The sequence below is a fragment of the Echiichthys vipera genome, assembly GCF_963691815.1.
Source record: "Echiichthys vipera genome assembly, chromosome: 8".
Lineage (NCBI taxonomy): Eukaryota > Metazoa > Chordata > Actinopteri > Perciformes > Trachinidae > Echiichthys > Echiichthys vipera.
In genome coordinates, this window is record NC_139833.1 from 18006332 (window position 1) to 18029326 (window position 22995).

General features: G+C 40.7%; 1 protein-coding gene and 1 pseudogene across 2 annotated transcripts in view; one reads left to right on the forward strand and one right to left on the reverse strand.

The window, feature by feature from the left end:
• Positions 1-922: 922 nt before the first annotated feature.
• On the forward strand, positions 923-4288 carry LOC310950608 (voltage-gated potassium channel regulatory subunit KCNG4-like; annotated as a pseudogene). The gene is made up of 2 exons: positions 923-1639; positions 3443-4288. The product of its transcript is annotated as a voltage-gated potassium channel regulatory subunit KCNG4-like (transcript).
• Positions 4289-9580: 5292 nt separating this feature from the next.
• The window catches only part of LOC310950203 (TGF-beta receptor type-2-like), a 38069-nt gene continuing 24654 nt past the window's right edge, over positions 9581-22995 (reverse strand). Inside the window, exons 6-10 of the mRNA XM_083917881.1 lie at positions 22747-22860; positions 22319-22456; positions 20014-20155; positions 12984-13108; positions 9581-10788 (exon numbers count right to left, since the gene is read on the reverse strand). Of these exons, the coding sequence (XP_083774007.1) occupies positions 10528-10788; positions 12984-13108; positions 20014-20155; positions 22319-22456; positions 22747-22860 (780 nt within the window). The 3' untranslated portion in view covers positions 9581-10527. The remainder of the gene's footprint in view (positions 10789-12983; positions 13109-20013; positions 20156-22318; positions 22457-22746; positions 22861-22995) is intronic.

The window sequence follows — 22995 nt, forward strand, 5'->3', positions numbered from 1 at the left end:
TGGAAAAATTTATTTTCATTTTGAATGGCTTTGTACACCCTGACACCAGTTTAAGGTGAGTTATAAAAAACCTTTATGAGTAGAGCGTCAACACACTGTCAACATTTTGTCATGTCATGTATGGAGACCTGAGATTGAATTGAATATCAGCTGACAGCAAAGCAAAGATACAAAGGAAATACCAAAAACAGGGACTTACTCCTTGATGATCTAATTATTTTCTTTATTTCAGTGATCAAGGAGACTGAGATCCTTACCTGTAAATGTTGAAAGTGTACACACACAATACATTTTATTTGTATCAGCTTTTGAGGTGAAAATAATAAGCTGTATTAAGTAACCAGCTAAAACCCCTCTGAAACCACTACAATAAAGAATGTCTTAAAATAAAAAGTCCAAACAACTTTAAAGCTGCATTGAATTAAAACATGTTTATATCATTATAATATGTAATATTTTGCCACTTGGAGGCAGTGGAACGAGCTAAAGTCACAGCAGTTGGCATATTATCATTAAGTTGTTATGGCTAACATTTTAGTAAATCATTAAGCAGATACAGAGCAACATTAGCATTTAATCGAAGTGAGGTGTCTGGCAACCTGATCAATGTTCACTCTCCCTGTAGCTTATTAGCTGCTTTATGTGCCACTATATTCACAAGCTAGTTACTAAATTTGTCTGTTTGCTGTTTGGTGCTAGAAGTGTAGGCCTAGGCCATAGTTTATCTGAGCATATTGAAAAACAGCTGTCTGCTGCTGGAAATGGGGTTGTTGGGCTTGAAAGACGGTAAAACACTCTATATTGAAAGATTGTAAATTTAAATCCTGTAAAAATAACCAAAACATTTCATAATTTCAGGATTTTCTTCAAAACCAGTCAGACTCAACAGTGAAGTTCTTGTGTCAAATACCAAATAACCACCATGGCCATCATCGGTACTGGCTTTGATGACCACTCCTTCGGTAGTGAAGACAGTTACCAGCACATCTTCTCAGACACTGAGACTTCCACAGTCAAAGGCTTGTTCTTTCAGCGCGCTCAATTGTTTTGTGGGCCAGCGGCATCGTACCTTAATCCCTCCCAACAGGCCCTCATCAATGTGGGGGGCATCTGGTATGCCTTCCCCTGGAGCACCCTGGAGGACTTCCCAGAGAGCCGCCTGAGTCGCCTGCGCTTCTGTAACACCTTGAGGGAGATAGCAGAATTTTGTGACGACTATGATGAGATGCTACATGAATTCTTCTTTGACCGTGACCCTGTAGCCTTTCGGGCTATTCTAAACTTCCTGGCAAATGGCAGGTTACGTTTGCTCCAGGAGGTCTGCAATGTGGCCCTGCATGGCGAGCTGCTGTACTGCGGCATTGATGTAGAACAGATGGAGCCCTGCTGCCGCCATTGGGTGATCTGTTCCGTCAAGAAGGTGGCGGAGCATCAATGCAAGGAGGATGAGTGGCTTCAGAGAAAGAGGGCGCTGAGGGCAGAGGGTAGTCTATTCCACATAATTAGAGAAGCGATGGAGAACCCTCACTCAGGTTTAGCAGGGAAAGTGTTTGCTTTACTGTCTGTCATCATGGTGGTGGTCACTGTGGTTAGCCTGTGTATGGGCAGCATGTCAGACCAACAACAGGAAGAGGCCATGGTATGTATGAACCAATGCAATGCAATGTATTGTAATTTCAGGTCCAAATACAGAGCACTATCCAACCACTTCCGAGGACATTCTATCATTTGTCATAATTACTGTTGTATTTGATTCTTAGTCCCAAAATGAAGACATTTTTTAAAATTACCTTTCCTTCTCAGACATTTCATGGGGGATCATCTATTGACACTTGATGGTAAAATTGATACAATACTATGTCTTTCATTTACATATTGATGATCAGATCTTCTATTGATGCACCGTGCCAGCCTTTAATGTACAATATATAGTTTTCTGCCACTAGGTGTGTCATTCTCAAGGTAATAACAAAAGAAGGGCTTTTATGACGTTGTGATGGAGCAGGGGATTGTGAGAGTCATTGTCTTGATTGGCAACGACCATTGGTGATGAAGGCAGAGATAATGTTCACGGATGATGTATTAATGTTTTGTTCACGTTTGTTTAGTAAAGTTTATTCATGTCATACCATTCTATTGAAATAGCCGCAGTGTTTCCAACAGAATCAGATTCTCAAGCTAAGGTTAGCCAGCAGCCAACAGCTAGCTAGCTGCCACTACGATGCATGGAACGTTTTTTTGATTTGTAGCACTAACCTGGTGATTGAAATTAATACCAACATTTTACTGCTAATATAATAATATGTTTGTCTAAGTTAACTAAAATATTTAATTCTGAAAAAATACATTAACTAGTTATTAAATTGCAACATTAACACACTTGATTCAACCCCAGTCATGCCAAACATTTACCCCTATTTATTGGGTTAATCCCTGTCATTGAGGAAGTAACATCACAAAAGTATTTTGAAGAACTTGCTGCAGAGAAAGGCAAATGCCAGCATATTTTCTTCGCTATATTAATTGTTTTTATTGTGAGACTGAGATCGCCAAGTTCCACAGTTCAGCTCTGTTGTATGAATACATGATAGTGAATTGTTTAGGAAAAAATAAACAGTGTTGCAAAATAATGTAATTTTATGATGTCCTAAATGCCATGTGGTGTCGTTATCATAGCAAAAATATGGAGTTATGACTACAATTAGACAGAAACTTTAACCCTGTCTCAAAAGGGTAAAAACTAAAAGGGTTAATAACAAAAAATTTAAACAGGGTTGAATTTTTTGAAACTTCTTATTAGAAGATTCAATTGAGTTCCACCCTTTTATGTGATCTGCATTAAATAATCCTCTGAACAATGCATTTAAAAAGCTATGCTGTCGATAAATCCAAAAAGATGACAATCTACAGCTATTTTTTCACTACTATTAAACTGATCTGCAAGGGTAAAATATGTGAATATGTTGCATTTAATGTTAAAATTTCTTAAATTACAGGTAAGCAGTACACTAAAATGTGTTCTTGAAAACATTTGAGGTGAGAAAAAGGTCAATACAGTAACATTATCTTGATTAATATTTGATTAGCACTGTTTGTGATCTGAGTTTCGTGAGCCTGCACGTTGCTCTCGAAGGAGGACACGAATTATGTCAGTAACTACGATGCACCTCTCTAAGTCATCATTTTAAACCTGTCACACAGATAAACAGTTGTGATTGGCTTCCCCAGGATCTGGCAGGCTAAAAAGATTGTCTGAATGGGAGAGGGGCCAGACATACCTGTCAGAGCAAATGAAACATGATCTTGGCTGATTCATCTGGTGTCCAGGCTAAAACTGACCTGAAATTAGAGCTATGGTGATGAAACACTAGTGGGGTACTTTAGCATAAAACCTTTTTCACTCAAACATACTCAATAGCTTTGTCTTTTGTTGTCTCCACAGGGTTAATGCTCCCAAAAGTGCTGCAACTTGTTCATGGTGGAATCAGCTTGTGTTGCTTGGTTCTCCTTAGAGTTTCTAGTGCATTTTTTTCACTTACAGAACAAGCTGGAGTTCGCCCGTAGTCCTCTGAACATAATTGATACTGCTGCCATCTAACCCTACTATGTTTCACTGTTTCTGTATCTCAGGGATGAGTCTGTTCAGGATATTGGGGCCAGTGCAGGAAAGAGCACCCTGCATAAACTGGGTCTAATCCTACGTGTGATGAGGGCCCTGCGTATCATGTATGTGATGAGGCTGGCCCGCCACTCTCTCGGTCTGCAGACCTTGGGGCTGACTGTTCAGCGGAGTATGACAGACTTCGGCCTGCTGTTGCTTTTCATTTGCATCTCTGGGACTCTCTTCTCCCCTTTGGTACATCTGGCTGAGAGTGAGCTGGCTCAGAACGCTGCTAGGTCGCCCCAGCTCAGCTTCAGCAGCATCCCAGCGTCATTCTGGTGGTCCATCATCTCAGTGACCACAGTAGGGTACGGTGACATGGTGCCCCGCAACATTCCAGGCCAACTGGTAGCACTGGTCAGCATCTTATCAGGGATCCTCATCATCGCTTTCCCTTCCACATCTATCTTCCACACGATCAACCGCACCTAGATCAAGCTCAAGGAGGGGCACAAGAGGCTGTGGAAGGAGGAGAGCGGGGCCGAGCTTGCCACTGAGGCTGAGGAAAGCATGAAAGAAAGAGACCCTTGGCCTGATGACTGGCCAGAAAAAGATTTTTTACCTGGTCTAGATAATCCTTATTACCCTTTCACAAACGATATAACGGTGCTGGCTCAGGGCCAGTGACTTGATGAGTCCACAGAAATACACTATTTAAATTTCAGGTTATATCAATTGTGAACAAGCATCGGTGAGTACGGAAGCCACTTTTCATACAGTCCGCATTACCAACATGCATCTTGGTCAAACACCTCCCACTCAAAAACTCCCAAACTCACTTAAACCACTGAAACACTTCACACACGTCTCAACATAAGCCTGTTGGACCAGAACACTGGCAACAATTCTCACTCATAAAGCATAAGCTGTCACTCATAACACACTGTGCTAAAAAAAAATCACTGACAACAGGGGCCATTACATTAATTATCAACTTTTAAATTTGAAGCATGAGTCATTTATTCACATAAATCAATATTTTAGAATAAGATTAACTCATTTTAACGGTTTTGACTGCACTAATTAAAGTGCGTACCAAAAATAAATCCGAAACATAGAAATTTACTTCAATATCCTTCGATATCCTTCATTTTTTCTAGATATTTGCGTAAAGTAATTTGTCTTTGAAAAAGTTGAAACAAACAATGAATTAAATCCCGGGGCTGCAATAAGCAACAACATGTACAGTTTAATCACTCATACTTTATGCACTATGAGAGTCCTCCCTCTCCTGGATTTGTCTACAAGTTCTCATCAATATCACATCTTACATCTTCTTTTTCAGCTGAATTTGCAGTCCGATGTGTATTGATTGGAATGATTATTATTTCATTGTATTGTAAATATTCTGCTATTATTTTATATATAGATATGTATGTGATCTTGAATGTGGTTTTTTTAAACAGTTTTGAAAACTGTGCTGTAATTACAAAGTGTTTAGCAGGTGGTGGTGTATGAATGAGAAAAGACTCCTTTTTTGGGAATTAAATGCATTTTGTGTGAAACCAATGAGAAATGATTCACTTGTTCGTCCACAGAGACTTCTGTTTCGCTGACTGTGAAGACTTTTGATGATGAGACATAATTTCTGACCAATGCATGTTAGAAATCGAAAGAAAAAAAAACAACAACCTGTAAACAGTCTGTCTCAATATACTATATATAGTATTCTGTATTATACTAACATTAGGGATCATTTTTCTGTGGCCAGCTTACCTGTCAGGCTGCAATTGACTTACTATCCAAACAGTAATACTTGACTGTGATTCATATTGCTGCAGACAGAAGCCTGATATTGAATATTTGTTGCAAAAAAATCTTTGAAGCAATAATTAGCGGGTCAAACACGGGTAAATTAAGCAGCATACTGTGTCAAACAACAGGCAGCAGGCTCCTTTTGAACAGTATTTGCTGACTAAAACACAGAGCATGTTTCACTGAAATTAGTCAAGTAAGTCAGTAGTCAAGTCTATTTGTTAGCATGACTTTTATCCACTAGAGGGCAGATATGTTCTTCCTCTCAATACAGCAGTCATGTGCTATGTGGAAATTGGTAGTCAAGCATAGAGAACACATGTTTCCCTGCAGACTGCAGTAAAATAATAGCATGGCAGTAACTATTGAAATAGTAAACTATTTAAATCTAACTTGGCTGTGTCCAAATTCGTTTTGGTTTTCTGTGCTATTTGCTAAACGCTGTGTGGAAAAATGAAGCTGTAATCTCATATCCAGTGTCTGTGCCAGGCAGGTGCATAACACTTGGAAATAACCTGCAAAAACAGCGAGTGTTGGAGGCAACTGAGTACTCCTCTCTAGAATATATACAAAACACTGCAGCACTACTGATGCCTGTAAAGGAATGGCACAGAGGCCAGGAGTTAATTGTGGACACAGGATGTTTGCCTGTGATGAGAGTCAGTGATGCCAGGAATACACCAGCAAAGACTGCCATGAGGAGAACTTGGGCTTTATGATGGAAATAACAAGAGAGAACCAGAAAGAAGGAGTGGAAGGAAAGAGAAAGGTCTGTGTGTGTGTGTGTGTGTGTGTGTGTGTGTGTGTGTGTGTGTGTGTGTGTGTGTGTGTGTGTGTGTGTGTGTGTGTGTGTGTGTGTGTGTGTGTGTGTGTGTGTGTGTGTGTGTGTGTGTGTGTGTGTGTGTGTGTGTGTGTGTGTGAGAGAGAGAGAGAGAGAGAGAGAGAGGGACGTACGTACGCACACACACGCACACGCACGCACACACACGCACGCACGCAGAGAGAGAGAGAGAGAGAGAGAGAGAGAGAGAGAGAGAGAGGGAGAGAGAGAGAGAGAGGGAGAGAGAGAGAGAGAGAGAGAGAGAGAGCGTGTGATTCGGAACCCTCTGTTCCCTGTTCAATATAACTGGCCTGTCATTACATTTCTCTGGTATAAACTCTGGTCTGCAGAGGAATGTCTACACCACACACACACACACGCACGTACGTACGCACGCACACACACGCACGCACACACGCACACTCACACACACGCACACAAACACACACACACACACACGTATCCGCAGGGTGGTGATTGTTGGCCTGATGCTGTATGTTTTAGTTTTTTTCATATTAACAGTAGGTGTAATGGTGGTTTGCATGGTTTTCGGCAGTAAACAGCCGTTTCCAGGGAAAATGCTCAACCAAATCCACTCTACGCTAGGGTTGGGTACAACATATACTATACTACACTACTATACATACATACATACACACAGACATACTCTTAAGGTCTATAATCGAATTACATCTGTACTACGACTACAGATTAATGTTGAATCAATTGAGCTTCTCTGTCCTCTCTTCTGTATGTTTGCACCAAACAGCAGGCAGACACAGCTCAGTGTGGCTTTTGTGGCAATTACTAAAGTTTCTAATATGAAATATGGCAGATGATCATTTACAGTTATTATGAAAGCTTGTCTGCTGTGAAATACAGCATGTTATGTAATTTCTTTCTCCTAAATTCTGATAAAATAGAGAGGTGCTTCTTCTGTCATTCCCACTCTTTGCACCAGTCTTGCACTGTTGTGTTCCTTTGTCACCCTGACCTCACCCTGCACAGCGTTTTAAAATAAACTTTATATTTTTTTTACCAGTCTGGCATCATATATAGGATGTGGACCACAGGCAGGGGTGGTGCACTTCCCTTTGGCATTTCTACAGGGACTGAAGAGGAGGAAAAGGGGAAAGAGGTAGAAAAAAAGGAAAGAATACATGGAGATGAAGAGAAAGGGAAAGGAAGCTAAAAAAAAAAAGGGAGAGGCTGAAAGAATAAAAAAAAGGAGGGAGAAGTTAAATGAATTGAGGAATGAGCAGACTCGGATCAAACTAATGCAAGACAGATAAAGACAGAGGGACTGGACAATGCAGAAGAAGTGAAAGTTAGATTGGAGTTTCTTAGTAGTTGCAGGACAAGACCAAGCCTCGTATTCATCAACCTTCTAAGAAAAACACTTAAAGTGAGAATGCTCTAAAGAGACAACTGAAACAAACATCAAGTGCAGACCTGCTTTTTAAGCGGTGTTCACATCAGTATGAACATGTAAGTCGGAGCAGGAATAGCCCATGAGCTAAAATAAAACTTTTTTTTCATTTTTATAATATTATGCAAAAGCAAATAGGATTCTGTTAAGAAAAGCGAATTTGTGTGAAATCTTGAATATCTCCAGAAGTATCTTATCAGATGTGCGTTTCAAGATTACAGTTTACGAGTAAGCAACAGCTACAAGTACTATACTAAAAATACACGCTCTGAATTATATACAATGTGTGTTGTTAATCATGAACAATGATTTCTTGTACAGATGTTTAAAATTTAGTCTTAGGAAGTTAGAGCGTTGGTAGGTATGTGTGCACAAGCACTGAAAGTGAGTTTTTTAGATGGCCCCTTTAAAGTCCAAGCTCATAAGAAGTAACTCACAACGTTCTAGTTCTTCATAAGAAAGAACATGAAAAACAACATGACCCCTTTTTGTCAGCTCACACTCAAAATATCTGGAAAAATGAAATAATTCACAGCAGAAGATGACAGTGAGAAACTTCTTAAAGGAGGAGTCAGTGATTCTGTATGGCTTCTGTAATGGTGTTGTGGCTCAGTCCCAGTCACTTTGTTTCTCAATAACAGAACCAGGGTTGTCTGTGAATGCCTGAATTAACGGACAACTTGCGGGCTGCGAGGAGATATCTGCTGAATTTGACAAAAAAACCCATCAGATTACAATCACAAACTCCACCTTTAAAGTGTAACTCAGGCAAAATTTGACCCCTCTTTTTAAGCATGAATATAAACCAAATAAGCCAAGACAGTCAAGACAGTTTTTTTGTTGGTCACCTTTCAACAGAGAAATTCCGGAGAGTCGCTAACAGCCAGACATGGCTAACACTGAGTAGCCCGGGGCGGAGCGCTGAACCATCCAAAACACCTTTTTTTTAACCACTAATATTGCTCAAAATAGCCCCAAGCGTCTGCAGTAACATGATAACAGTCCCTATACAAGCACCAACTACGTAGTATGGGAACCCAGAGTTTATTTAAAAGAATGTTTTAGAATGCCACAAGCCTTAGCAGCCAGCTACTTTTATATCTAGAGGCAGTCCATACAAGTTGATTACCGAATGCACTGGAGTTCAGTTCAACTCCTGAGCTACTAAGTGTTAGCCATGTCTGGCTGTTAGCGACTTTCCGTGATTTCTCTGTTAATAGGTTCATTCATTCATTCATCTTCAACCGCTTATCCCGGGGTCGGGGTCGCGGGGGGTGCTGGAGCCGATCCCAGCTGACATCGGGCGTGAGGCAGGGTACACCCTGGACAGGACGCCAGTCTATCGCAGGGCACATAGAGACGAACAGAGACAGACAACCATTCACACCTACGGGCAATTTCAGAGTCATCCATTAACCTAACACTTGCATGTCTTTGGACTGTGGGAGGAAACCGGAGTACCCGGGGAAAACCCACGCAGACACGGGGAGAACATGCAAACTCAACACAGAAAGGCCCAGGCCGGGATGCAAACCTGAAACCTTCTCGCTGTGAGGCGACAGTGCTAACCAATAGGTGACCAACGAAAAAAAAACTTTCCTGATGGCTTATTTGACGTATATTCATGCTGATAAAGACTGTGGGGTCCATTTTTGCTGGAGTTGCACTTTAAGCACTCAGCTAGTTTGCTATTTTCAAGTGGGCCTTCTTATGTAAGCAAATAAAACATGAACAAAAGGATCACAAGTGTTTAATGAGAAGGAAAATCCATCTTCAGTTGTTCGTATCTTGCTCTTAGGTTTGGTTAAATGGCAGAAAGAGTCAGAACGGAATCTTAGTACAGAAATACCTTTAATCCATAAAAGATTTACAATATTTTACAAATGACACATATTTATGTATAAGGCAGGGTAAATTATCTTTGGCACACTCCTCAGTTTCCTGACGATATACTGTAGACGGAACACATACAAAATGTTTTAAAAAATACATCTATGAAGTATTTTAATCTCTGCATTCAAAGATAAGTAGTAGGATTATATTCCCTTTTTGGCTGATTTGTCTCTTATGTACAGTTATTGTCTCTATGTACATTGTGCTTGTTTATCTGGCAAACAAGGTTTGAGTATTAGCTGGGTTAATACAACACGTTTACACACACACACACACACACACACACACACACACACACACACACACACACACACACACACACACACACACACACACACACACACACACACACACACACACACACACACACACACACACACACACACACACACACACATACATTCTTTTGGATCCCTGAATGTGAGGATGGAGTCCAGAGCATTTTTAGTGTTAAGGCGACATCTCTGCTGACACAAACTCCCCTTATCTCCAACATGTTAGACTACATCTGTGATGCATTCTGTAATGCATAGGTATCACATGGTAAAGTGCACATCAAATGTCTTTGGGTTAATAGTTATTGCCCTGTTTATTTCTCATGACTAGCGTGACCTTTTTGCTCAGAGAGAAGCCTGTCTGATTCTTAAAAAAAATACTGTCTCCATGCTCAGCACATCTTTGAAGGTTCCAGTTAACGTTGGCTTTTTGGCTCTTTAGCTTTTCAGCTGATTAAGGCAAGTTGTTACAGGTTTAGAAGCAGTGAAGTCCAAAAGCATCCCCCAGCAGATTCACTCTTTGCTGGGCTTGAATAAAATATGACATTGTGACACAATTCAAAGTCTTTGGACGCAGGAGCTCAACTCCTGAACATCACTGCTGAGATTTCTGTCTTTAATCTCAACAAAGCAGAATAAGTGCCCTCGTTGATAAATCTTGCTCAGAGTTCATTAGGAGGGAGACCTTCCCCTCTCACTTCTCATCGCTCACAGAGCAGTCCACAGCTATGACGTCCTGTATCGCTGTGATTTTCATCTCTTCCCCCAGGATCTCCACATCTATCGGGATCTTCAGCTCAGCGGGGATCTTTTCTGCCGAGGAGCTGCGGCTGGACAGTTTGTCCATCTCGTCCTCCAACTCTGAGATGCGTTCAGCGACGCAGTGGGCGGTAAGTCGGGCCTCTGGGTCGTGGTCCCAGCATTCCGTGATGGTGGCGCAGATCACCGCTACGCCCTGTAGAGAGAGGAACAGCGCAGGGATGTGAGACTCCATACTTAATACAATGCCTTCAAACAGTAAAGGTGACATATTCTTAATAAAAACAACAATATCAGGTTATTATAATGCAATATGACCATTTACATTTAACCACCTATACTACTGAAGTCCTCTGTTTGCCCATACATGCTGGCAGAGGACTGTCAGAAACCAGAGCATCCTGGTTGTGTGTGTTTCTGTGTATTGTTCAAACATGCCCGTAGACACTGAAGAGCATTAGTGGACATGTTACTACCATAAATTGCTTTGGGTGGTTTTTCATCATCTGTTTCCTTTTAATACATGACCCCCAACAATTTTGAGTTAGAAATATTTTCCATTTTATTCTACTTCATTCTTCTACTCCACCACACTTGGATTAGAGCATCTTTTACTATATCACATTTCGGCAATAACTTCAAGTTTTAGTTACCGTATTTTCCGCACTTACGGTGCACCTAAAAAGCTTCAAATTTCTCAAAAGCCGACAGTGCACCTTATAATCCGGTGCGCCTTATATATGGACCAATATTGAGCCACAACAGGTCTCGCAACTACGGTAAGCAGCCGCCGACTCTATTTTCCCCCGTAGAAGAAGTAACGCAAGGTGCATGTTGAGATACAGTATATGACTGCGCGAAGCGTGCCGTTTCATTTCCATTTGTGTGTTTGTGTAAAGACTCCAAAATGGCTCCTAATAGGAGACACGCTTACAACGCAGAGTTTAAACTCAGGGCGATTAGTCACGCAGTAGAACGCGGGAATAGAGCAGCAGCGAGAGAGTTTAACATTAACGAATCAATGGTGCGGAAGTGGAGGAAGCAACAAGATGACCTCCCCTGACTGTTTTGTTGACATTCCCTTTAGCGCAGCTCCATCTAATGGATGCAGAACGTAACCCCAGCCTCGACTGTAGCGTCTATTCTATGCGCCTTATAATGCGGTGCGCCTTATATATGAAAAAAGTTTCAAAATAAGCCATTCATTGAAGGTGCGCCTTATAATGTGGTGCGCCTTATAGTGCGGAAAATATGTTACTTCTTAGATTAAGATTATATAATTAGAAAAATAAAATATGCTTATTAAAAAAACCTACTATTACAGATTAAACCAGTGGTTCTCCACCTGTTTAGCTTGTGAACTCGTACAAAAAAAAAAAAGATTAAAGCAAAGACTTCCAAAAATTGAAAACACATTTGTGTTTTTCTCCCCCCCCCCCCCCCCCCCCCCCTCCCATTCATCATTTCATGGCCTCCCTGATATTTCTCGTGACTCTTTTGAGGGTCCCGGCCCCTTGGTTGGAAAACACAGTGGCTCGACCTTCAACAGCTACAATATAGTAAAACTTACAATCGAGTAATATACCATATGTCTCTACCTTTACTCTAGAAATAGGACTTTGCTGGAATTTTACTTATAAATTTATATTTTTACATTTACATTGTGATAGCTGCAGGAATAAATGATTGCTTAAAGGTTGTCAAGGCTGAACCAGGCTCATTGCATTCAAAATGAATCACAATGCTCTTGTTGAGAGTATATTTACACCATCCATCTCTTTCTCAAAATGCATTACAGACTGCCAAAAATGTAGGAGAGGGCTGGCATTAGTTTCTGTACAATGTGTGAAAAAAATATGACAGCCTTGTGGTGCTCCTGTGTGTATCATTCCATGAGATGGCAGCACAGGATTCAATATGAGTTGTTGGCTGTATCTGACCAAAAAAACTATTCGCAGTATAAATTTACCTTTGATTTCACAATGTTAGTTTACTGCCTGTTAAAACAAAGTCAAAGTGAAATACATGCAGATGTTTATAAGAGTATGTGAGTGAGTGTAAAAATCAACATGGAGTCGAATATTAATGCAGTCCGAATAACGACACTTCATAACATAATATCATGTGAAAATGAACATATTACTTTTGGGTTGAATTGGAAATACGTGCATGCATTTAAAAGATACTAAGATTCATCAAATTAAGTCTAAACCATGTTCTCTTGGCATGCATTCCAATAATGATGTGCTTCCTTCATGTAAAAGATTAATAATATAAAAAAGGGAATTCCTACAAAATGATCAATAGTGGTTTATATATGGGCTACAGTAAGTATCTGTGTGAACCGTATGTAAATGTCATTCCAGTACAGCAGCTCAGTGTGAGTTTGACCTGATGCCCAAGCCAGGTGTCGGGGATCTCAGGTCTTCCTCTGTCTCTCAGCACGTCCTTCATGCTCTCCACACAGGGGTGCTCTCGCGCTTTACAGCCGTACGCAGGCTCGTAGTCCTTCACCTCTGCAAAACACAAACACATATCCTTTCTTTGTTACATGATGGCACACTACATTTCTTTTGACATTCTGCTGTCCATTTCAAAACAAGCACACATTTAGGACAAAGTAATTATTGTGTGGTCAAAAACAAAATGTAGAAGAGGAAGACAGAGTGAAACAGGTGGGCCGTTGAGTTAATGTGATTAGAATGTGTAAAAGCATCCTGGAATAGGGTCATTCTACCCCAAACCACTGAGCTGTTGGTTTCACCCAAGCTGCCAGCTTTGTACACTGGCACCAAAAATGCTGACAGTAGAAAATAAGATGTATTTTATGATGTCTCCAGGGGAGAGAAAATGCTCACTTGAACGATGATCTTTTCGTTATAAAAAAATAACAACAAATCAGCCTCCGTTAACAAGCAACAAATTAGTTGTGGCCTCAGACTATACAGAACACCCAAATAATAATCTGTCATATTTTGATTTTACTGTTTCACGCAGGGTAGAGGAGAGCATAATGTCAAAACCATGAAAAATACAAAAGCAAAGTTCCGGGATTCTGTCCAGACCTCATGAAACTGAACTCACAACAGCTGCAGTCTGTCTTCAGCCCAGAAGAGAAGGCTCTCAGGATCACACATTTGCTGTGAAATGAGTAAATCACTTTACCCATCTGAGCCAGAAAATGATGTGCAAATATCGAACAAATAGTGTAAGCATCATGTTCTGTGCACACTCTCTTCTCACATTTAACAATTTATGTGTCTTGTATTTCACAACTTGTCAAACACTGTACTTTTTTAGGTGTGATATATTCGCAGCATCTGAGCTTTTTTTTCCGGGCATGTTCTCTAAAATGAATTGATTCAATGTCAAGAAAAAGCACCACTACCAGCTACACTAGTACTCAGTAAAACACCTGTTCATCCGTCTGAGATCTCAAATCTTTTTAAACTGAGGTTCCAAGTTCATTCTTGATCTTGAAAGCAGCAATATTCTCATCACACAGTCCATTTAGTTGCTGTTCTGGAGCTTTCAACCATATCCCATGATCTTTAGCAGTAGATAAGGATCGCAAAGTTGAAATGGAATTGACCGCTGGCGTAACACCTTTCCCTGAACCCTAAATTCTGAAACCTATGATGGCAAAGACATGGCCTGCCCTACTTTGCTTTTTAATTCCATGCCAACTGGAAGAGCATCCCCTGCTAATGAGGATCATGTTATATGATTAAAAACACTCAACTCAAATCCAAAGCAGCTACAAAATTGTAATTTGTATTAAGATTATTTTCTCTGTAGTCCTCTGACTGCCAATAATCAGGCTCAGCAGCTGAAAATATCAATTCAAATAACATATGTTGTTAGTTATGTTATGATGAACTCTAGGAAAAGCCTCAGTAGTTTAATTTAAGTCAAGCTCTGTGGTCTCTGTCGCTGTGTCCTCTAACACAGGAAGTGGGAAGGTTGGAGTGGAACCCCCGGACAGGAAGTTGGAGGTCTGGGATTGAAACTGACTCTACAGGCCCAAACTTCCTGTTTTTGACATGTGGAACTCCCCCCATTTTTAGTATTTTAAAACCGGGCCCAGCTGAGGCCTGGCCCATTCCCTTGGAGGTTATTTATGCCAGGGCTGGTACTGTGCTCAGCTCTCTGCTGTTTAGATCTCCTGCTGCAGAGCTGGTATAAATACCAAACATTTTCCTGAACTGGATACAGCTGAAATACAGAACAGAGATCAAGCTGACCTAAAATGTGAGCTGAAAACAGAAATAAAAAGGTGGAGCACTTACTTTATATCAAGACATGACTGTAGTGGAAAAGGTCTCATGCTCTGATGTGGATTTGGTTCCTACACTCCTAATATTTCTGAATAGTATCTGGGACAAGGAAACAGACATATCTCTGCAGTCTATACCAGAAGTGCTGCCTGGTTCCCTTCAGACTAGCGCAGTGCCTTCATCACTACACTGCTTTGCTCTACAGCTCTGGACATTTTAAAGCTATGGGAAGAATTCCATCCGTGGTTTAGAACATATTTCACAAGAGACTGCAACCAGGGCCCCAGTCTCACTTTCCCTTTCACTGTCTGGGGCCCATGGTAAAAGGCCCGATATATCCAATCTAAGGGGCGGAAAGCGGTTTACGACAGTTTCCTTTTCAGATTATCTGTCTGAAACCTTTGTGGCCTGGAGGTTAGCAGAAACCTCTGTGGCTGGCTACACTGTCTGGAATCTGCTATCTTGAAAGCTCAATGTTTGCCATTCAAAAGACCTTAGACTTTCAACAGAGGTATGACATGAGACTGATCCCACATTGATGTAGAACATGCATCACAACTACATCAGAAATTAACCTGTATAACGAACTACACCCTCTTGTCAAAAAAAAATCTTGTCTCCATCCAAATTAAGCATTGGCCTATCTCCAGAGATAGTTGTGGGCTGAATTGCTGTGGCAGGTTTGTGGCTAGCACCCTAATGATGAATCTAGTTCTATTTTTGTCCAAGCCTAAAAAATACTCAGCACAGTTGCTGGTTAGAAAACTACTTCCATTATTTTATACGTATGCTATCCTACAATTTGGGGCATATGAGCTCTGGGATGACTTTGGATGCTTGCGCTCTTTTTGTCATTTTTGGTTTTCTGTTTAGTTGCTTTTTATGTTTCACTTGCCTTGTTCTGTTCTGTCATCTGCATCATCATTATCTAAATGGATAACTGAAGAATCTTGCCAAGAGACAACAGAGACCACTTTAGCTAATAGTGGCACACGGTGATGCTAATGGTTGTGCATCGTTCCTGTAAAAAATAAAGACCTAAACTAAACCAAACTAAACTAAGGTACACTGTTGTGTAATGGTATAAGATTCTTAAGGTACGATAATGATCTCAGATTATCCAGCAATCTCATTGTTTTTTAGGCGTGATATCATTCCCGTATATCACAGCTATGAGATCCAATTCCTTGTTACAATTCTATATCACTCCGCTTTCATCTGTGCATAGCTACAGTGTAGGGACTTAAACAGAAACTTGCAGATGATATTAGTATATATTTAAAGTGATTGGTTAGACTTTTTTTTACAACATATTTATAGGTTGATTGGTTATCCTTTTTTCTTACAACACTTTCGGTTATTGGAAATGTTAATCAGCTGGGCAGTGCTATATTTAGCTTGAGCTAACACTATGTTCACGGATGTGGTAGCTAAATCTGTACACAGAATATTTTTTTTAGAAACTTCATGATGTTTATACGCTACGCTTACGCTAGGTTACGCCTTTCATATGTATATGAAAATATTGGGAAATTTGCTTTCTTGTCAAGATTGAGATGAGAGATCAATATCTCATGTCTGTGTGTGAAGTGCCTCAAGGAAATGAGTCTACCTTAGCATAAAGACTGGAAGCAGGGAGAAACATTCATCCTTGTTCTCTACAAAAAATGAAAAATTGTGCCTAAAACACGTCTTGTGTTCACATAATAAGAAGCCTTATTACGTTTGACTCCAGAAAGTCACTGCTCCTGAAAATTACAGCAAGTAATTAAGATTAAAGATATATCCTACAACAATAATTAACAAGCTTTAGACCATCTTCAGAAGGCACAGTTTTGAACTTTTGACAGCGCCAAGTCAGGTATTATCCCCCTGCTTCCAGCCCTTATATAAGCTCAGCTAATTGCCTCCTGGCTTCAGCTCCAGACTTGACACACACATGTGAGAGTGGTATCAAACTTCTTTCACATCTTTCTCTCGGCAAGAAAGTGAATGAGCGAATTTCTGAGAACATCAAAGTCTTCCTTATCCCCTGATACATCTTTTGTGCCCCATTCTTTACCCTGTCGAGTACGGTCACCCCCTCACCAGCTGTTGTCAAAGGCTGTCTCCCTTCATGGACCACAAGTCTTTTGCTTGGCACAGTGCAAACTCTTCGCCCCGCTCCATTACCCTGCATAACCCTCGCTCAGACAGAACATGCAAGCCCTGCCGCGCCCTGCAGGCTAATTCAGGATATGTAAATAAAATGCTCAGAGACACAGGGAGAATGTACTAACTGACCACAACAACAATGCCAGTGCAGGGTAGTATTTCTGTGCACCGTTCTGTCCACTGTTGTTGGGGTTAAGACAGAGGACAGGCACACACACAGGCCATGATTGAGACATACAGTAGAAACAAGGCTTGATGAGGGTATTTGTGTAATACCTCCTGCTCTGTTTATAATTCCCTCTCTCTCTCTCTCTCTCTCTCTGAAATAAGCACATTCATGTTGGAATGTGACTGTCTCGTTCTAAATGTCTCAGACTGTCTAGAAAAGCCCACTAGGCGGAGGGAAGGAGGTGGACTGGAGAGACTCCCTCTCTATTCTCAGGAGAGTAGATGGGAGGAAACAGAAAAGTTTGTGTGTGTACTTCTATCTAAGTGAGAGCCAAATTGAGTTTTAAATGCTAGATGTTTTAGATGCTAAGATGTTTTTGGAAAAGTTGGGACATTTTGTCCAGTCCAAAGGGTTGTGACTGTATTGCACTGTAGAAAATAGGGGACAAACTCCACAGTCCTTTTCTCTGTCAGAAAAAAACATTACAGTTTGGCTGTCTACATTCAAGTGGGTATCTTTATTCTGGCAGGCACATACATACATAGTAGCAAGCGTTATGTCCCGGCAACAAATTTATGTGTGACTACAAGGACCTATGCCTCTACTGCTATAAGGAAACAATGTCCTATCAATTCGTAGTGCATGGGAAAAATGTATTATTTAATCTTTAATCTTCTGTTTGAATTAAAAATCTGTAAGCTGTGCATTGTAGGTGATGATGCTTAAATACACTGTCTATGTATTTGCTGTAGTCGTAAAACACACCTACCTTGTAACGCTGTTATCTTATCACTCAAGTGAAGTGAAGAGAATGTGTCAGAAAGCAGAAGAGGCGTTAGAAAAACATTGCTCTTGGCATAAAGTGTCAAACCTATAGTGGGCTAACAACAGTGTTCAAGAGGTTTGGCTCAGTTGGGTACAGTCTAGTCAGATACGCACCTGAGGATGAAAAATGTCCTTACTTTAATCTTCCTATTCTTGTGTGACATTTAAGCCTATCTCTCTTACACACACACAGCCTGCTGAAACAGGTACAGTATCAACTCCTGGTCTCTCTCTCTCCCTGATTTCCTGCCCAAAGAAGGGCACAGCAAAGTTCAGATTGTCTCCCTCACATATCAGACATTCCTAAGATTCCGGTTGCAGACCTAGAGCTGAGGTCGAGGTGCAGTCTGACGGACATGACCATCACACTCCATGTTGACACACAAATCCGTCAGTGAATAACAGGAAACAGTAGCCTGAACCTCCTGTCTGCACTATGTAGGTCACAGACACAAAGACGTACAGTAGGTATATATGGACTCAGAATACTGTACAGGAGCACAATAATGTATGATAATTAGGATGCAGAGAATGTAGAGTCTGGTGTCGTTTATATGGTTGGATCCTGACTTAAGTAAAGTTGCATAACTGATGAAACCCACATTACATATTTCTATATCTTGTATAAAGACCTGTCTATAATGTTTTTTTCTGCAGTTCCCCTCAGCTCTAGTCAAGTCTAGTCAATTCTAACGTATATAACCCAATATCAAAAATCACAATTTTGCCATAGGGGGATTTTAAAATCTGTACAGTATATGACAGCCTCTGTCCTTTGAAGCGCAGCAGAGGAGGTATCCCTCCACTAGGATGGACAGATATGCAATAGATTTTGTGTGTGTCTTTCAGCTCTATTGAGCATTTTAGTATCTTTCAGCACATTGTTTTGGTTTTACATCTGGTAACTTTACTGTTTTGGGTTAGTCTCACTGCTCTTAACTTTGTTTCCAGCAGCAGCAGGCAACTAATTCAGTAAACAGCTGTAAAAACCCTGACCAGTGAATATGGTGAACATAGCGGAGAATTCAGCAGCTAAAGAGACACGTATATCCCTCAGGGTTTAGTGGAGACCAAAACGGAGTTAGAAGGAGAGTGAATATATAGTACTGGAATCCAAACTGCTATAACACGTTAATGATTTGTTGAAAAGTTGAGTTTCCAGTAGCCCCCAGGTAAATATTTCCTTTAGATGTTTCATGTAGCTGGACACAGGAGTGAAAGGAGTTAATTATCAACAGAAGTAGAGGCTAAAGGCTTATTTATGCTTCATTCATCATTTGTGCATGTTTCCTGAAACTGTATGGATATGTGCAAAACAGAGCATTTGTGGGGGCAGCGTAGCCAATAGTTCAGCGAGATACGGCAAAGAAATTTTAAAACGGCGAACGGGATAGAAATGTATAGATATAGAAATGTTAACTATGTATATGATGTATTTAATGGCCTCGAAGACCAATGCAACGCTGCCTCTGCTTTGGCCTCTTCATGAAGATGCACAGTATTATGTCCTTGTCCACCAACACCATGTTTGTTGTTGTCAGAAACATTTGTCTCAAAAGATGTATTGCTTAACATTCATGCCAACGTAAAGGATGCACGTTAGTATGTAGGCAGTCACAGTTACAATTTGAAATGAATGTATCTAATTTCAAAAGTGAAGGGAGCATAAATGAGCCTTAAGCAGTCATTTTTATCACATTACATTACAGATGTGACACAGCCTTCACATGCCGCCTCCACTGTTACATGTGAGGATTGATTAACGCGATGACATCACCACTGGCGAATCGTACCGCATGCTGGACTTGTTGTGATAACCGGGAAGTCATGAGTCGTCACTGTTGAGTCATCTCAGTGGTTGACTCTTAACCCCCAGCAGGATTTGTTTGGTTCTCTAAGTGTGCGCTTGTGCGCTACATGACATCATACTTCCCACAGCCTGAAACATGTTATTACTGAACATGTGTGTCTGCAACGCATGTGCCCTTGCACTGACCTCCAATAGCTTCACACCTCGACGTCATCTCCCAAAGCACAAGGGCCATGGAGTAAATGTCAGTCTGTTTGAAGGACTCGATGTTCTCCAGATTCAGTCGGGCCTCTAGCACCTCCGGAGCCATGTAACGCGCTGTACCCACCTGCAGTACAGAGATACCAGTGGGGTTAACACACACGTACACTGAGCATAGACGACACTTGTTTCTGTAATGAGGAAGACAGAAACTAAGAAGAATAACAGCATTAAAGCACGTAAACATGTTCTAGTTGACATCCAACATACAAGTGTGAACCTGAAAATGAGCATACTATGGGACCTTTAAGTTTAGCACCTTTGTGGTTACAGTTACAAAGTCGAGCATGCTTGCTTGCCATGAAAAATATGGCTTGCATAATTTTCTGCTGTTGCATGCGGAACCAATTGTTTACGCATGACAAAGAACATTTTGCTTCTGCCCGTGTTTCTTAACAGGTTTTCCCAGCTGGGCCGCATGAACACACACACAGAGGTCATAATTACAACCTATCAGCTGGGAAATGCCAGTTATGAATGGAACATACTGTGACAGCCACAGATAATAATTTGAACACGTGAATGGATAAAACAATGTGGGGAAAAATTCTCCGTATACATTCTGCTACTGACCAGAAAAAGAGAGAGAGGGACAGCAGGTCTGGGCTGGCTGTTATATAAGATAGTCAGTACTCCCTCACCTGTCCCTGCTGCATTTCCAGCCAGTGAATCATAAAATCATTAATAAGGACAAAGTCCCCCTGACAGACTGAGAAAGAGATAGAGAATGAGCTGAGAGCCAAGAGGAGCTTGCATGTCACAACAAAAGTCTTTGTGTTCATCCTCTGATTGCCTGTCAGTCTCTTTCAGATCTCTTCTGTCAGCAAACAAGGTGTATCCCATTAAAACCCGCAAACACACAGAGGGACTTAGATAGAAGAAGGCAAAACAAACACATCCAGCTCTTGTATCTTACCAAATCCAAACCAAAGCTGACTGAATGCTGGACATTGATGGCAAACAGTGAGAGTTACAACAGCAGATAATATGCTTTCTCTTCTGAACCGCAGATGTAGCAACATATTAAACACCTGACAGTGTTTGTAACCACTGTTAGTCAAGACTGACAAGGAGGTATCAGAGGGCAGAACTTTAGAAGTGCTGTGATCATATGCAGTGATGGAAAAGTAACTAAGTACATTTACTCAAGTACTGTGTAAATGTACAAAAAATGTACAGTAAGCATTTTATAGATTAAGATTTTACATTACAAACAGATAATGACTTTAGAAAATACAGCATATTGTTAAAGATTAATCCAGTGGTTCACAACCTTTTTAGCTTTTAACCTTTTCAAAATATGAATACAAATTTTCTATTAAAGTGTTATTCCAGCGCAAAATCATCTCATGGTCTTTTTCAGCACTTCACACATCAAACAAACCATCGAGACATTGGGGCATTACGGTGAAGGCATTAAAACGGCTATTTTAACCATTAATACTGCTCAAAATAACACCAAACCTCTGCATGATAGCATGATTAGAGTCTTTAAAGTTTTAATGCCTTCACCGTAATGCCCCTAGCTAATCAGTGTTAGTCACGTCCGGCGGTTAGTGGATTTCTCTGTTAATAGTTATTACATGAAAAGACAGTCTCGATGGCTTATTTGAAGTATAAGTGCCGAAAAAGACCATTGGATGATTTTGCGTTGGAAATTACACTTTAATCAGACCAATGTGTTCCAACTAAGTAGTACTAAGTGAAAAGTCCAAACCCCTCCAGCCCGGCAGGCTTGTTCTGGCCCTTATTATAATATAACATATATTTTTATATATAAACATTTGGGAACTTCTGTTGTGAAGGGCCAATGCCACATGACCAGACAAATTCAAGAAACTTCAAGAGACTCGGTTATGTATGACCAAATTTCGAACCAGCTATGTGACTACTGTGTAATCCGTGTTATGTCCTGCCTCCCGCACACTGACACAGACAATCTTCTGTTGTGTGTGATACATGTGTGAAAAGGAAACTTCAGACAACTTCGACATGATTCGTCAGACATTGTCCGGAGTTCATATGTGAATACGGCTTAGTACTCATTCGGCTATGTGCTGCCATTCCGATCCAGAGGACTGCAGATAGAAGATCAGCAACTTTCTTGAACACAAAAAAGCAAATGTGCCCTTTCAACTCAGTCCCCTGATAAAGTATTGCATATAAAAAAGAAAGACTATTAAGTCACATAAAAAGAAGAAAAGTAATTCAAAAAGACACTTTATCTGACCTGTCCACTGTTGGCAAGGTCATCCACGGACAGACTGCTGTCTAAACGGAGCCCCAGCCCAAAGTCACACAAGCACAACGTCAGGTCGTTCTTCACCAGGATGTTGGAGCTCTTCAGGTCTCGATGGACAATGGGCACCTTAACGCACAATATAAGTGTGTGTAAAAAGAACACATGAAATAAATAAAAGAGCACATATGAACTTGCATATAAACTATATAAAAAGTCATTTCATAATAACACTATTGACACATTTTGTCTAATGTGATTATTATCAGGACATACAGTAAATACTGTATACGTAGATGTGTTGTTGTATTTCTCTGCAGCTATTTTTGACAATGACATTACTTATCATGGTAAGTATGGATTTTTAGCTGTGGTATGATGTGTTTTCAAGTGTCAAATGGACAAATCCACAGTCCTACCTTAGGGCGTCCACAGACGAGGCGATCACTGTGGAGGTGGGCCACACCATGGGCCAAAGACATGCCCAGCACCTGCAGCTCCTCCCAGCTGATCACATGACGTGTCAGGTGCTCCTGGAGGGCAGAGGGATGATGGGATAGTAAGAAGTTTTAAACTTAAAACAGGTAAATAACATGTTTTTGTCATGCTACTTTCTACTTCTACTCCACCTCATCTCAGAGGAATATTGCACTTTTTTCTTCACTACA